Source organism: Esox lucius, chromosome 17 (genome assembly GCF_011004845.1).
Source record: "Esox lucius isolate fEsoLuc1 chromosome 17, fEsoLuc1.pri, whole genome shotgun sequence".
Classification (NCBI taxonomy): domain Eukaryota; kingdom Metazoa; phylum Chordata; class Actinopteri; order Esociformes; family Esocidae; genus Esox; species Esox lucius.
The window spans coordinates 12,223,907-12,238,740 of record NC_047585.1 but is presented as its reverse complement, the minus strand read 5'-3'; the positions used below and the strand labels follow the sequence as shown (position 1 = coordinate 12,238,740).

At 41.4% G+C, this 14,834-nt stretch overlaps 2 protein-coding genes across 2 annotated transcripts; both read left to right on the top strand.

Annotated features, from left to right (window-relative positions):
- Positions 1-506: 506 nt before the first annotated feature.
- Positions 507-5,895, top strand: shisa4 (shisa family member 4). The gene is made up of 5 exons (XM_010893091.3): positions 507-791; positions 2,067-2,244; positions 3,186-3,322; positions 4,222-4,425; positions 4,575-5,895. The coding sequence occupies exons 1-5, from the start codon at positions 716-718 to the stop codon at positions 4,622-4,624; spliced, it is 645 nt and encodes a 214-aa protein (XP_010891393.1). The 5' UTR covers positions 507-715; the 3' UTR covers positions 4,625-5,895.
- A 2,048-nt stretch (positions 5,896-7,943) lies between these two features.
- Positions 7,944-13,407, top strand: lmod1b (leiomodin 1b (smooth muscle)). Its single transcript, XM_010893090.3, has 3 exons — positions 7,944-8,411; positions 9,731-11,614; positions 11,728-13,407. The coding sequence occupies exons 1-3, from the start codon at positions 8,151-8,153 to the stop codon at positions 11,752-11,754; spliced, it is 2,172 nt and encodes a 723-aa protein (XP_010891392.2). The 5' UTR covers positions 7,944-8,150; the 3' UTR covers positions 11,755-13,407.
- Positions 13,408-14,834: the final 1,427 nt, after the last annotated feature.

Below are 14,834 nucleotides of genomic sequence, written 5' to 3'. Positions count from 1 at the left end.
TTGTTTTTTTTTAACTTGTCTTTCAGGAACTTGAAACATTTTGTGAAAATATTGATACTTCACAGATGAATGATGTGCTCTCATTGTGACTATGAAATGGGGATCATAATGATTACAAAGCTGGCAAGCATTACATATACATTGTGATCCTGAGCATGTACATTTAAGTAATTTCACACATGCACTTATCCTGAGTGACACTGCTTTTGTTAAAATGCACATTTTATTTAAAATCCTGATTTATTTCGAGTAAACAATTATTTGTCAGTCAAATTGATCGCTTAAAACAACCATTATATTGGAAATGCCTGTATGATGCATAGAGATTGGCTTGTGTAGACTACTACCTGGGCAATGCTCATGTCTACTTAGATATCCCTAAAATGTTGCAACAGGGGCGTTCTCATCGTTTGTTGTGTAGGATGATTCACTGTTTTCTTTTTATACTGTAATTAAATAATGTGATGTCTTCTTTCCACCGGGAGGCGCTAAGGAATCTCATTCGGTCTCATCCGATCTCTGGCAGCGTCACAGGCGATGTGTCATTCTACCCAGATCTTGATCACGGAACTCATTCCCGCCTGTCATGTATTTCAACAAAACTACAATATGATTATAGAGAGGTTATTTACAGCGGTTTAGGGAGCAAAATAGCTGTTTATTCCGTCATTGCTTTTGCGGGGGGGGAAAGCGAAATTGTCCTCATTTGGACATAATGTTTACACTAGGTAAGATGTCTCTTGTCGCTATGGCTCTGCCGGTGGTCACCGTCCTCCTTTCCGTCTGGCGGGGTAAGTATTGACGATGCGGCTTGTTTTATTCCACAAACAGGCCGCGGTTCTGGTCTACGTTTCTGGATATAATTTACACGTGGTGCAAGAATGTATCCATAGATAGTCGCTGTTGGCGAATTGCATTCGACATAAAACGGGCAACAATGTATTCTGATTGTTTGTTTGAACGTTCCAGAGCTATATATGCATTGTATGGATGTTTTGCTAGTGTGTACGATATTTATTATATACTTCTGATATGTTTGTTAAAGTATAAGCTTTCAATGTTTATTTAAATTATTGCAATCAAATTATAGTAGTCTCAACTGAAATGCGAAACGGACAATAGACACATTATTCTCACGCCCACGTAGACAAGTGTTATTCTGTTAAAGGCACACTATGAATACATTTCTTAAATGAAACTCGAATTAATTTATCGTTATATTAAATGTTGAATTTAACCAGTAATTAGCCATAATATTACATCATTAGTTACGTGTAGAACATGTGAAATCAATAAACGCTGACAGAAGAGATTAGATGTATACATCTAATTTAAATCTGCTTAAATGCATGAAATCAACGGATTAATACATTAATTGTATAACAGACTAAATAGATGATCGTTGACATTCATGAACTCAAAGGCAGCATTTACAGTACACCTTTCGGAGTTCCCAGTTCGAGTTGCTTTGAACGCAGCATTTTCCCGTTAACACACAAACTCAGATGTTTTTTTTCCATTTCTTTGTGACCATAGACACCGGAAGACCGCATGTTGAGAACAAGATCAGAATGTGGCTGTTTGTGTGTAAACAGGCTTATGTCGCAACTCGAAGTGGTCACTCAGAAATTTGCTGCCAATGACATCACTGTTTCTAAGTGAGGTGGGGGGTGGGGACCTCAACTGTGAAAGTAGTTTTGAATGGTCATCTAACTGGAAATTCTAAGTGAGGAATTCAGGCAACGTCCTAGAGCTGAACTGAAGAACCCTGAGCACATTATTTCACTTCGTTATTTTCCCAGTTCAGAGTTTTGAACTCCGGGAAATGTTTATTCTGTAGTCTCTTTGACCAGAAGGAAATGACAATACCTATATCATCATGCACAGCCCAATGTCATGTTTACTGTCTTTCAACCTTCGTACTCCACTACTTTAGTAATTATGAAGTAAGACGACTAAGAAGATGGACACCAAAACAGGCTAACTAAATCCATTATCGCCCCCTTGGTGGGTGTGTAGTCTGTTTTCTTTTGCCATTAAGACCAACCTTCTATATCTGTCTGCAGTGGATGCCACAGATGACTGCTTGTGGTATGTGGACAAGAATGGTACCTGGCACAACGGTGTCCCCTGTCACCTGATGAGCTTCTGCTGTGGTAACTGCCACAAGCGCTACTGTTGCCTGGATGGGCTCAAGAGGATCACTGAGAGGGAACAGAAGCGCTGCATGCTCTTCCAGTTCAGGTGTGTGCTTTTGTGGAACTGTGCCAGAGCACTTCCCTAAATGTCAGGCGGTTATTCGCTCAAGTTACATTTTTCTGCCTGTTGCTTACTGGTCATTTTTTGCTCTGTGCCATAATTCTTTTTCATTTGCTGTCTGAGAAACCATTTATCACAACACTTAAGTGGTCTTTCCATTTCCTCTTGGGATCGGTTTGATGCTGAGGTAAGAAACGCTGCAGAGGTTGCCAAAGTGCAGATTTTGTTGATGGCATAAAAAGCATCCCACATCGCTTCATCCAATGGCAGAACACCCACTCTGAGAGCAGGGGGTGGTCAGTATGTAGTTGATCTTGTTCAATAATAAAAAAAAAAAAAGGTATTACTACTTTTCCTACTGCTTTTTAAGACCCAGTTTGAAAATAATAAAAATGAAGAAGACCAATCTGTTGCTGGCACCGGTTCAGGATTGGGTCTGTGTTCAGAATGCTGATCTAAGATGAGTCTCCCCATATAATTATGTTCATTAAACTTTTAGAAGGCCGATCCTGGAGCAGCACTCCTATACTCTAACACACTATGAATAGCTGAGCTGAGGCAGAGATGGGGAGTGCAAGTTACTATGAAACCTGGAATTCCGAAATCAAACTGTGACTGTGAAAATGTGGCAGTTAGAAATAGTGATACTAATATTTAAAACATCTGGCAATCCGCAAAAACTTTAATATCGGTGTCATGTCATTGAAGAGGTCGTGATAACCGTCTATGTTCCCTGGGGTCCCCCTGGTTAGGCTCAACTTTGGAGGGTTGGGTTAAAGTAAAATTTTTGGTTTGATGTTTTTGTGTTGAAATGATGATTAAAATAAATGTAGTCCTTAAATGTTCGAATAAGATGGTTCATGTATTGACGTTACTTTGTACGCTAATAGAAGTCTGAAATGTCTTCTCATCCCTCTCCCTCGTAGCCCCACCACTATCGCAGGCATAGCATCGTCCATCCTGCTCTTCGTGGCCATCATTGCCACCATGGTGTGCTGCTTCATGTGCTCCTGCTGTTACCTCTACCAGCAACGACAGCAGCGTGGCAGAACGCCCTATGACGGTAATGTGGTGGATTGACGTTAACGTAATGTGCTGACGTGACATTTGGCGTGACGTTTCTGTCAGAAGCGTGTCCCGCGTTGCTCAGTCGGAATAGCGTGGCACTTGCAATGCCAGGTTTGCTATTTATTCACCACTGTAAGGTGCTCTGCAGAATTTTTTTCCACTGGTTGTAGAAGTGGCACTGTTGAGCCAAAATGGTTCCGAATTAGGCCATGTGTCATGTACAGAGCCTTCAGGAAAGGATTCAGAGCCCTTTTGTTGTGATGTGGACTTCATTTAAATGTAATTTAATTGTTTTTACATTAACCTAAACAATTCCACCACACAAAACTGAAGTATTCAGACCTTTTATTCAATTTCTTGGCAGCTATCACAGCATGGTGTCTTCTTTGGTTGGCCTCCGCCTGCTTTGCACACCAGGATTGGGGCAGTTTCTCCCAGTTTTCCTCTCAAGGAACCTTAAATAGTATTTTTTTGTTATAACCTTCCTCTGATCTGTGCTGTGACACAGTTGTCAGAGGACTTCATGGCTTGGTTTTTGCTCTGACATGCACTCTGAAGTGTGGTACCTTCTATAGACATCATGTCCAGTCAGTTTATGTACTACTGGTGGACTCCAAGTTCTAGAGACTCAAGGATGATGAAAGGACACAGGACGCACCAGCACGTGGATCAGATATTTTATTTTAAAATCTATAGCACTAGAAAATGTAAGGGGTTTGAATACTTTACGAAAGGCACTGTCTGTACCGATATGTGCCACATATCATTGAAACCGCTTGCTTTCAATCATGGATTTATGTTAGCGGAGGGATGAGAGTGTGGTCTCAGTAAACCAGGGCTATCATCCTAGTCACCTACTTCACTCCAACCCTGTATGTGTGTATCCACCCACAGCCCAGCACATCCCCATGGCCAGCTACCCGGTGGAGCCCATCTATGATGCGTACGGCAAGCCCCTGGTGAGGGGACACCCTGACTATCCACACCCCGGTTTCCCAATGGCAAGCCAGTACCCAGGCATGCCCCAGCCGTACCCCATGATGCAGCCGGGCCCATATCCCCCGTACCCCATGGTAGACCCCGGGTACCCTCAGGGAGGTAAGACCGCATCCAGATTGAGTGAAATCGTTTTGTAGGCAGGGTTATTAAGCTCATTTTCAAACAGGTTGTATCCAAACAGATCAATATTACTTAGAGACCGATGTTGTGTGACGTCATAATTGACCTTTGAATGTCATGTCTTGTAGCGCCCCCTCCCTACTCGCCACCACAGTACACCCCCCATCCCGGTCACTGATTGGAGGCCGGGCATGTAAACAGCGGTGGGGAGGGGGGTAGTAGAAGGACCGTGTCAAGAATAGAAGGCGTCCACGCCGAGGTCATCGTGGCTCTCGGCTCTGCTAGTGGTTGCCCGGTCAAAGTCTACCAGAGGCACTTTAGTTTAATTTATGTTCAATGCCCTTTCCGTGGAACAAAGCATGTTTTGAGTTGGGTCCCGCTGTCTGTCCTTACACTGACCGTGATTCCTACTGACAGCTTCATGCGGACAACGTCCCATCTTTCTGAGTGAGGTAAGCCCATCTGAATCACACTGACATACATCCATTGCTATAAGGGCAACCCAAAGCCACACTCTACAAGGGCACGCACTTCATTTAACATGAATTAATGTAAATAAAACTTAAGGAATGGGTAAAGTCTGCGTTCCTGTCTTTGCTTGGCTTCAATTTGGTATGCTAGCGCATAACAGGGTGTATGTGTGCTGATTGTTTAGAAGTCAGAGTGCTGAGAGAAATTGACATCTCCCCTCACTCTGGTAGGTCCCTGCAAAAACCTCTAAGTACAGGTTAACGGTTAGGTCTTTTTAAACACCTCTACCTTCAGGTTCACATTGTTAGGTCTATTTAAACACCTCTACCTTCAGGTTCACACTGTTTGGTCTATTTCAACACCTCTACCTTCAGGTTCAAACTGTTAGGTCTATTTAAACACCTCTTGCTGCAGGTTAGCACTCTGTGGGGATTTTTTTAGCATCTCATACCCCGCTTGTCTTCTTAAATAGGATAATTATATTTCTATTGCAATGTCACTATTGGTTCTGTTAGATCCAAATGTGTCATCATCCTTTGTGGTCAGGAAGATGTTTATTTGCTAGTGTTATTGTGTAAATGTTACATTTCTGAAATATATCAGGCTAACAACTTAAAAATGATCCGAGCCTCATTGTGAAATCAAGCAAAACTATTTTAATACATCTGTTGTGAAACATATTTTGTCATGTGTTGGAGGTTAACAATTAATGTCCTATTGTCGCTTTAACAAGCAGACTGCATTGGATGCTACTTTAGAAAACATTGTACCATTACATGGTTTGAGCATTTACTTACATGTTATATTTATGATTATAGTATTTCTCTGAGCCATGTACTTTGAACTATACAGTAAAACATGGCATGTTGAGCATGTTATACAGTTGTACAACCCTGTTTACAAAAACATTGTGACGCTGTGTAAAATGTAAAGAAAAACAGAATGTAATGATGTGCAAATCATTTAAGCCCTACATTCAATAGAAAATAGTACAAAGACAACATATCAAATGTTGAAACTGATAAATGTTATGGTTTCTTAAACAATATATGCCCACTTTGCTAAAAACAACAACCTGATGGAATATCTCCGCTAATTAGATTAGCTGAGATTAAAACTGCATTAAAAACAGACACGATTCTGTAGTGGATCCCTGCATGGGCTCAGGAACACTTCCTAACCCATTATCTGTGAAAACAGTATGTCGGTGCATCCACAAATACAAGTTAAAACTCTACCATGCAAAGAAGAAAGATATAAACAAGATCCAGAACGCTGTCTACTCTGGACCAAAGCTCATTTAAGATGGACTAAGGAGAAGTGGAAAACTGTCCTGGGATCTGATAAATAAACATGTGAAATTATTTTTGGGAATAATGGAGGTGTCCTCCAGACTAAAGAGGAGAGGGACCATCCAGTTTGTTGTCAGTGCAAGGTTGAAAAGCCAGCATCCGTGATGGTATGGGGGTGCATTAGTCAGCAAGACAATGCCAAACCACATTATGCACATATTACAACAGCTCGGCTCCGTAGAAAAAGATTCTGGGTGCTTAACTGGCCTGCCTGCAGTCCAGATCAGGCACCCATTGAAAACATTTAGCATATTATGAAACCAAAAATATGACGAAGGAGCTAAAATCCTATATCAAGCAAGAATGGGAATACATTTAACTTTCAAAACTATAGCAATTGGTCTCCTCAGCTCTCAATTGCTTACAGAGTGTTGTTAAAAGAAGAGATGATGCAACTGTCCTAACTTTTTTTGAAATGTGATGCTGGCATCAAATTCAAAATGGGCATGTCTTTTTCCAAAAACAATAACATTTCTCAGTTTCAACATTTGATATGGTGTCTTTGTACTATTTTCTATTGAATGTAGGGTTTCAATGATTTGCACAATCATTGCATTCAGCTTCTTTTTTTTTTTTTTGCATTTTACACAGTGTCCCAACTTTTTTGGAAATGGGTTGCACAAGGTTTAGTTATCCAGGTGAAATAGGTCGGATAAGGGGACATGTCCTCATTGAGATGTTTAATACATTTGTACATTGTGGTTTATACGCCACACTGAGGGACTTGGCATATTTTACTCAGACATTAATGACGAATGTGAAACAATCATGCAATAAAATCTACTGATATTCTTGCCCATCTGCTGTTTAACAGTGTCAGTGTAAAACAATGACAAAGGTCTAGTCTTCTTTATAAACACTTGTAACTATTTTACTATTTTTAATTACTGGATTACTTGGATATTTATGTCAACCTGTAAAGTAATGTACCATACATCATTGAAAAACTTTCTACTGGATTTGCTGATGGGGTGATGGGTTTCATTTACCTAATGAATGCCACTTCTTTATTGTGTACAAACAAGTGTGTATTAAATCTGTTACTAATAGAACATTTACCAGGTCTTTTAATTGTTGTCCATTGTGTTTCATGGATGGTAAAACATTGTAATATAACAAGTGTTATGATTTTTTTTCTAATAAATTATAACTTTGGAATGTAAAGTCCTAATTTCTACTGTCTTTTCTGCCAGGTACATTCCTGTATTTCTCACATATTAATTCTGAATCTAGTTGGAACCCAGACTAATGGGTATTAGCTATCAGGGATAATTAAACCTTATCATTTTAGGAAATCTGTGATTCATTCTAGGAAAGTTATGATTGAAATGTATTTTTACTACAGCCCACTAGATGTCCTTAAGTTATTTACATTACGGCTGAGAGAAAAACTCTATTTAAATAAAACCATTTCATAATTGACAGATCCCTCGACTACAAATTCAACAGTTTTTTGTACATGAAGTCTGTGTAGATGAAACACTGAACTCTCTCAAAATAATAACAATCATAAAAGGGGAAGTAGCAGTGTTTTATACCAGGCTTTGGCATTTCTGTAAACCTCGGCCCTTCCCATTGCCTTTAAAGGACTATGTACCCTGTACTAAATATGGCCATGCCGTTTCAAAGGATTTCAAAGAATGTCTCAGCCTTACAGATCACTTTCACGATAGGCTTACCCACTCCATACTGGTCCCCGACTGCAAGCCCAGCCTCAAGTCCACCCTCTTAGAATCACGATTGATGCCTCTGGTGGCTTCTCAGTTAGAGGGACCTCGCTTTTGGCCCATTCTGGGATATTCTGCAGGTTCCTACATCAGGAAACCCCACTACTGAGATACCAAGGAACTTGTAGGCTCACGTTTCGCTGGTTCTGCAATCATGTCCAGGAGGAAGATGAGGGGACTGACACGGATTGGGCGGATGGTGAGCGAGGACCCTGACCTGGATAACCTGCTGTCCAACCTGTCCCCTGAGGAGATGGAGGAGCTAGAGAAGGAGGTGCTGGTGATCCCTGACCTGGGTCCGGACGAGGGCAGAGTCTTAGAACAGCCTGTTACAAACGTCGTCCGCGACAGTGACTCTAAGCTGGACAGCCGAGAGCGCCCTGGCAGGGTCAGCCAAAAGGAAAAGTCAACTGAGGTATGATTATCAAAACTGAACAAGTCAGTGGAAGCGACACGTTTTATTATGTGTATAACAGCGTTGGTCAAAACCGCAAGCTGCTATTTCTCTGTGCCTCTAGTTGGGGTCTGATCATCCTCATTGAGTTGGATAATTGTGATGGAGGTTAATCACATCATTTCGATAGAGACCACACTAGACAGCCCTGCGTAAACTCCTTGTTCCAAATGTTCTTACTGTAATGCCTTCACAATATGTTAGTCAACTGCTGCTGGAAGCCAGATAAACAAATAATTCAAAACAGATTTTAAGATTGGCTGGTGTTGCTTGAACAGCTATTTTAATGGTATTTCTGATGTGTTCCCCTGCCGACTGGACCTCTGAAAAGATTCCAGCAGCTCATGAATCACTCTCCAGTGCTGTTAGTTCTAATGCCAAGAAAATCCACTATGTATATCTTTAAGAGGCTTTGACATTCTACACTGGTAAACAAAGGAGATTAATAAAGATAGTTATCCAATCACTATATGGGTGAGTGACACCAGATTTAGTTTTAGCTTTGTAATTTGAAAGGTCAAAGATTTCTAAAACAATAAACAAAATCACATAAGGTTTGATGTAGGGTTGGGCAACACAAAGCCCGGAGGTATCCGTTGGGGTGATTATAACAAGGCGTGCTTCAGATGACGGACCCTTGGTCCTGGGGAACTTCTTAATCCCGGCCCGATGGAATTCTTTGGTTGATCGAGCCTATGCTCCTCGCTGCCTTTTAAGGAAACATCTGCCAGGGCTGAAGACTCGCGCAGCTAAACAGATGGAGCAAGGCTCACAAATCAAACACTTAGCTGCTCTGCAAATGTATTTCTGCACTATTAAAAGGCTCCCCGTGCACACTGTAAACACGGTATCTAACGTCAAGTTTACAGTACAGGCTGTGGGATTATATGATAGTTCTCTCTGTTCTCTCCAGGCCAACATGTTATGCTTCATAAACTGACTTGAAATAACAGTAGATGTAAATATTGCTTTTAAACATGATATTTCCAGAGAACATAAATGTGGAAATGCAATTTTGGGTTAGACTGTAGCTAGAGGACATGCCTGTGATAAGTCATTTTGATAAGGATTGATGGTTGTTGACATTAGCCTAAAGAACGGTGATCAAGCAGTGGTGGCCACATCAGCAGTATGAGGAAAAATAGAATGCAGATGTAAACAGAAATTTACAGCAGAGGACTATTAATGTCCTGTTTACATGTTTTTAGAAAATAATGTAAACACTTTTTAGATCCACTTTACTATAGATACACTCCTATTTAATGTTTCTTCTCCTGCAGGCAGAACCCAAGAAGGAGAGCCGGAAACAAGAGTACCTGAGGAAGATGGGCCTCAGTCAGGAGGGGAAAGAGGGAGAGGGCATCCGGAGGCAATCAAGTATATCAACTGACCCAGAAAACAAGATGGAGGACAGAAATAACAGAGGACCAGACCGAAGCAAAGAGGACAGAGCCAGCCTGTCCAACAGATACATGAGAGGGGACAGCAAAGACAAAGACATGAGAGGGGACAGCAAAGGAATGAGAGAGATCCCTGGAGACAGATACAGCCGAGGGGAGGCTAGGGAGGGTTTGGAGAAAGTGGAGCCTAAAGACAGAGAGAAACACGAGGACAGCAAGCTTGTGGAGAAAAGAGACAACAGGTTGAGCACCAGTAGCAAGACAAAAGACATGATCACCAAGCTACAGGAGAAAAAGGACAAAGAGGAGATCAAGGAGAAAGAAAGAAGAGAGGAGAGTAGGAAAAGAGATGATAGCAAAACCAAGGATCTAATTTCCAAGCTACAAGAGAAAAAGGAGAAGGAGGAGATGAAGGAGAAAGAGAGGAGAGAGGAGATGAAGAGAAGAGATGAGAACAAGACAAGGGGACTTGTGTCCAAGTTTGTGGAAAAGCAAAGTCAGGTGGAAGAGAACAAAGCAGAAGACAAGAAACTTAGAGCAGATGATGACAAGCCTGAGAAGCGCAAGTCGGACTTGAAACTTGAGCAACGAAAGTCTGTGACCGAGAATGACAGTGGAAGTAAGAAGCAAGAGGAAAAGGAAGATACTAAGGAGAAAGTAAAAGAAGATGGTAAGGGGAATAAGAAAGATGTGGGATTGAAAGGTAAGGAAAGTATTGAACAGAACAATCGGAGGAGTATCAGAGATAATGAAACGGATGACAAAGTAGAAGCAGAGGAGAAAAAAGGAAAAGAATCCACTGAAGGACTGAAACCCAATAGGGCTGAGGAACAACAGGGAAACTGTGTGGCCAATAAGATCTCCCCTAGCAAGACTAAAGTTGAAGAGGAGGAAGACGAGGACTCCAGCATGTTTGATGACCTCATGGAGCAGGTTCGCGGCAACAACCCCACCTTGACAGAGCTCAACGTCAACAACTCGGAGGTCATCAAGGCCAAAACGCTCATCCAGTTCGCTGAGGCCTTGAACAACAACACTCACGTTAAGACTTTTGCCTTGGCCAACTGTCGTGCTGATGACCACGTGGCTTACGCCATCGCGGGCACCTTGCGCACCAACACGTCCATCGCAAGCATCAACCTGGACTCAAACCATCTCACCCCTAAGGGCATAATGGCCCTAATTCAGGCCCTGCAGAAAAACACAACACTCACAGAGCTGCGCTTCCACAACCAGAGGCACATCTGTGGAGGTAAGACCGAGATGGAGATGACCAAGATACTGAAAGACAACACCACCCTCCTTAAGCTGGGCTACGGCTTTGAGCTGGCTGGCCCACGCATGACCATGACCAACATCTTGAGCCGCAACATGGACAAGCAAAGACAACGGCGCCTACAGGAGCAGAAGCTGGCCCAGGCCAATGGTGACAAGAAGGGAACACTGGAGGTGCCCAAGACTGCCGGGGGCTTCCTCAAGGGTTCCCCCAAGGCTTCCCCTAAACCATCCCCACACCCCTCACCAATCCCCTCCCCGAAGTTGACTCCAAAAAGAGGACCAGGAGGGGGCCCTCCACCACCCCCTCCTCCTGGGGGCCCACCCCCTCCTCCACCCCCCATGCTGGACATAGACTCGCTGCGTAGCTCCCTGACTCCCACATCACAGAGGAAGATGGATGATAAAACCAACAAAGCTGGTGGGACGAACTCCAGGGACCAACTGCTGAACTCCATTAGGAATGCCAATATGAAGAAACTGAAGAAGGTAAGATGGGGCTAAGAATGATTGCTGCTAAAAATGTTCAGAGACCCTCAGCCATTGGTAACACACCCATACAGTATACGTGTAGCCATCCACTTTGCTCCCTCTTTCCACAGGTCGCGGTACCAAAGCTTTTGCAGTAATCCCCTGGGATGGAAAGTGAAAGCCAAGGAAGTGAAAGGACGTAGAGCTCTCGGGTGGTCTTGAGCAGGAGATCAAAACTCCTAGACATCCCACAGACAGTCAGACACCCCGTCTCACCACTGGTCTTGCGGGATGAATCAGTCAGGCAAGCAGAGAGTGAATAGTAAGATTCCTATCAAATGCAGTTTTCACTGTGCTGTCAGTTCTCTCTTTAAACTACGTACTGGACCACTGGGAACCCATAGACAGAGGAAGAGGGGGTTCTGCAATAGGATGCCCTGAGGTCCAAGGTGGCTGCCTTTGTCCTTGTTAATGCTTTTGCCTGTCATTTGCACTAGATTATGAAACTGTTCATATAGTATGTCATCAACAAGCATATGTGGTATGATATGTATGATGGGAGGGGTGCAGTAACGGATGCACAGTTCACATTTTTCTCTGTAAATTTATACAAAACTAACATTCATTGAAATATTGGATGGTAATTTGACATTTTATTTATTTGTGGTGAAAATTACGTCATGGCTTGTCACTTGGAATTTTGCCCAAATTGCTGATTCTCCATGGCATATTATCAGGGAATTAAAATGGGGTTGGACTTCAATTCACAAGGGGGAGAAAAGGTGGTTTGTGTCATTGCCAAATCTCAAGACTGACATCTCAGGCAAAGTTTTACACATTATAAGCAACCTAAAATCCCAGTCTTCTTTAAAGACTCAGGAAGGAAGTTCAGTCTTATATAGATGTACCGCAAATATGGTCAACCTTTCATTGATAACAATGGTAGGTAACATTTAGTAATAAGAAAATTTTCGATCAGTATATTTTAATAGATTTTGCTATTAAAATATATTGTGCTAAGTGTTCTAGTATTCTAAGGAACATTTTATTTTCAAAAGCAAACAAATCATAGCAAATGATGTACATCAACAACACAAATATGTATATTCCTGGCCAAATTACTTAGTCAAGTTTTATTACTAAAGATTTCAAAACAGTTCCTTCAATTTTACTGACATGGCAGAGAAAAAAAGAAAACGTTTTTTAAGTGTTATGTTATTGTACAGAGTCGCTTGCTGCTCTAAAAGTGACTATTGACTATTTGTATGCATAATGTGATTTCTCTGTCATATTGGACACACAGAGCCTGTATACTTGTACTAAAAAGTACTGGTATGTTTGCAAATGAAAGTGTAATATAATAAACTTGATTATAAAAAAAACTTCATAATCAAGAACATCTTAAGAATAAAGGGAAAATACTTTGTCTAACAATAGCATACAGGATGGAGTAATCTTTGCATTATCTCATGGTAAATAAGTACAGTAATGATATGAAGAAAAGCTAACTGATACTTTACAGCTACTGTATTATTTCATTGTTTAACTTTTTTTTAAATAATTTTTCTTTCAGAGGGATGTCCCTGGTTTTTAACTTGCTATTTCATCTTAACAATAACCTTTCTACTGCATGACAGATATTCAGTCTGCCATGTACGTTTTCCACCTGGTTGACAGGAATTATGAATAATTTGTGAGCTGCAAAGATTGAAGCTGAACAGGAAAGACGGTTTGTGACCAAATGGACAAATGTGTGTTCCATGCCAAAGATACAATGTCAAATAGATCTTAATAAAAGGTTTGTGTACATACACAGAGAGCACTGAAGTGTTCCTTAGCAACACAAAGCTACTAATGTAATGCACTCGTGTGTATAATGTAATTCTGATTTCCATTTCTGTACCCATGGCTAGCCGACAGGGCTAAATGGAATGTGACCTTCAATTGGGAAAAAAATTCAACAGACCAGTTCCTACGAAATTATATCCATCACACAACCAAAAAAAGAGACTTGTAAAATGTAGACTTGACTGTCTACTCACTCGCGTAGTGAACATGTTTTCATGATTTGACGTGAAACCAGGGTTCAGATTCAATAGGCCAGTTTACATCTCAAGTCGACTGCCCAGTCCAAACCTCTGCATCCCTGAAATGCCTATATTTGGTCATTTCTCAATGAAGACTTGCACAGTGATTCATTCCTTTCTCGTTCCTAATAATGGAAGAGTGCCAGCAGTCTGTCTGGCTCTCCCCATGAAAACTGGCCTGATGAGGAGAGCAAGGGAAGGGAAAGGGGTTAGAAGGAATTAAATGCAGTCAGCTTCTCCTGAATTTCCTGAGAAAATGTATGTTTGTTATTTTTATTACGCTTTACTTTTTATTTACACTTGGGGGTCTCTGTAATCCTAACTATGTGACCAGAGGTGGGAACATCCAAAATGTAGTCTTTAATGTGAACACAGAGGTAGGATAAAGACCAAAAATGGACAGACACAAGAGAGTTCATGCACTCTATTTTGAAGTACATGTAGGTCTTTCTCTCCATTCTCAGGAATGTTCACCCAAATGAAGCTGAATGTAAGTTTGATGTTCCACTCGGTTGACTAAATTGAAAAAGAGGACACCCCCAAGGGCAGTGTCCATGTAAAACAGATTATTTCAACTGTGAGATGGGTTCTTTGATTTCATTAATTTTATACATAAGTATTGGCACCCTTCATGAAATTGATCAAATATTTTTTTTACAATCAGTATTTGGTAAAGCCTCCCCTGGTGTTGATAACAGCACTTATCCTCCTCCTGTAAAGTCTGAAAAGGTTGGAACACAGCTTTGGAAAGATCTTAGACCACTCCTTCATGCAGCACATATAAAGATTGTGCATAGTCTTAGGTCTGTTCTTGTGGAGGTCTGCCCTCTTCAATCAGACCACTGGTTTTCATTCTTGTGATTTTGATGTATGTTCGTGGTCATCGTCTTGACGAGGGGTCCATCCATGGCCAAGTCTCAATCTCCTGGCAAATTCAAACAGGTTTTGGGTTAACATATCATTGTACTTACTGGAATTCATTATGCCATCAATCTTAGCTCCTGGACCACTGGTAACAAAATGGCCCAAAAGCATCAATGATCCACCACCCTATTTTATTGTAGCTATCAGGTGCGTTTGGATGGTGTGCACTGCCAAAACGTAATTATTTTTTTTGTCTCTTTTGACCGCAACATATGATTCCAATTGTG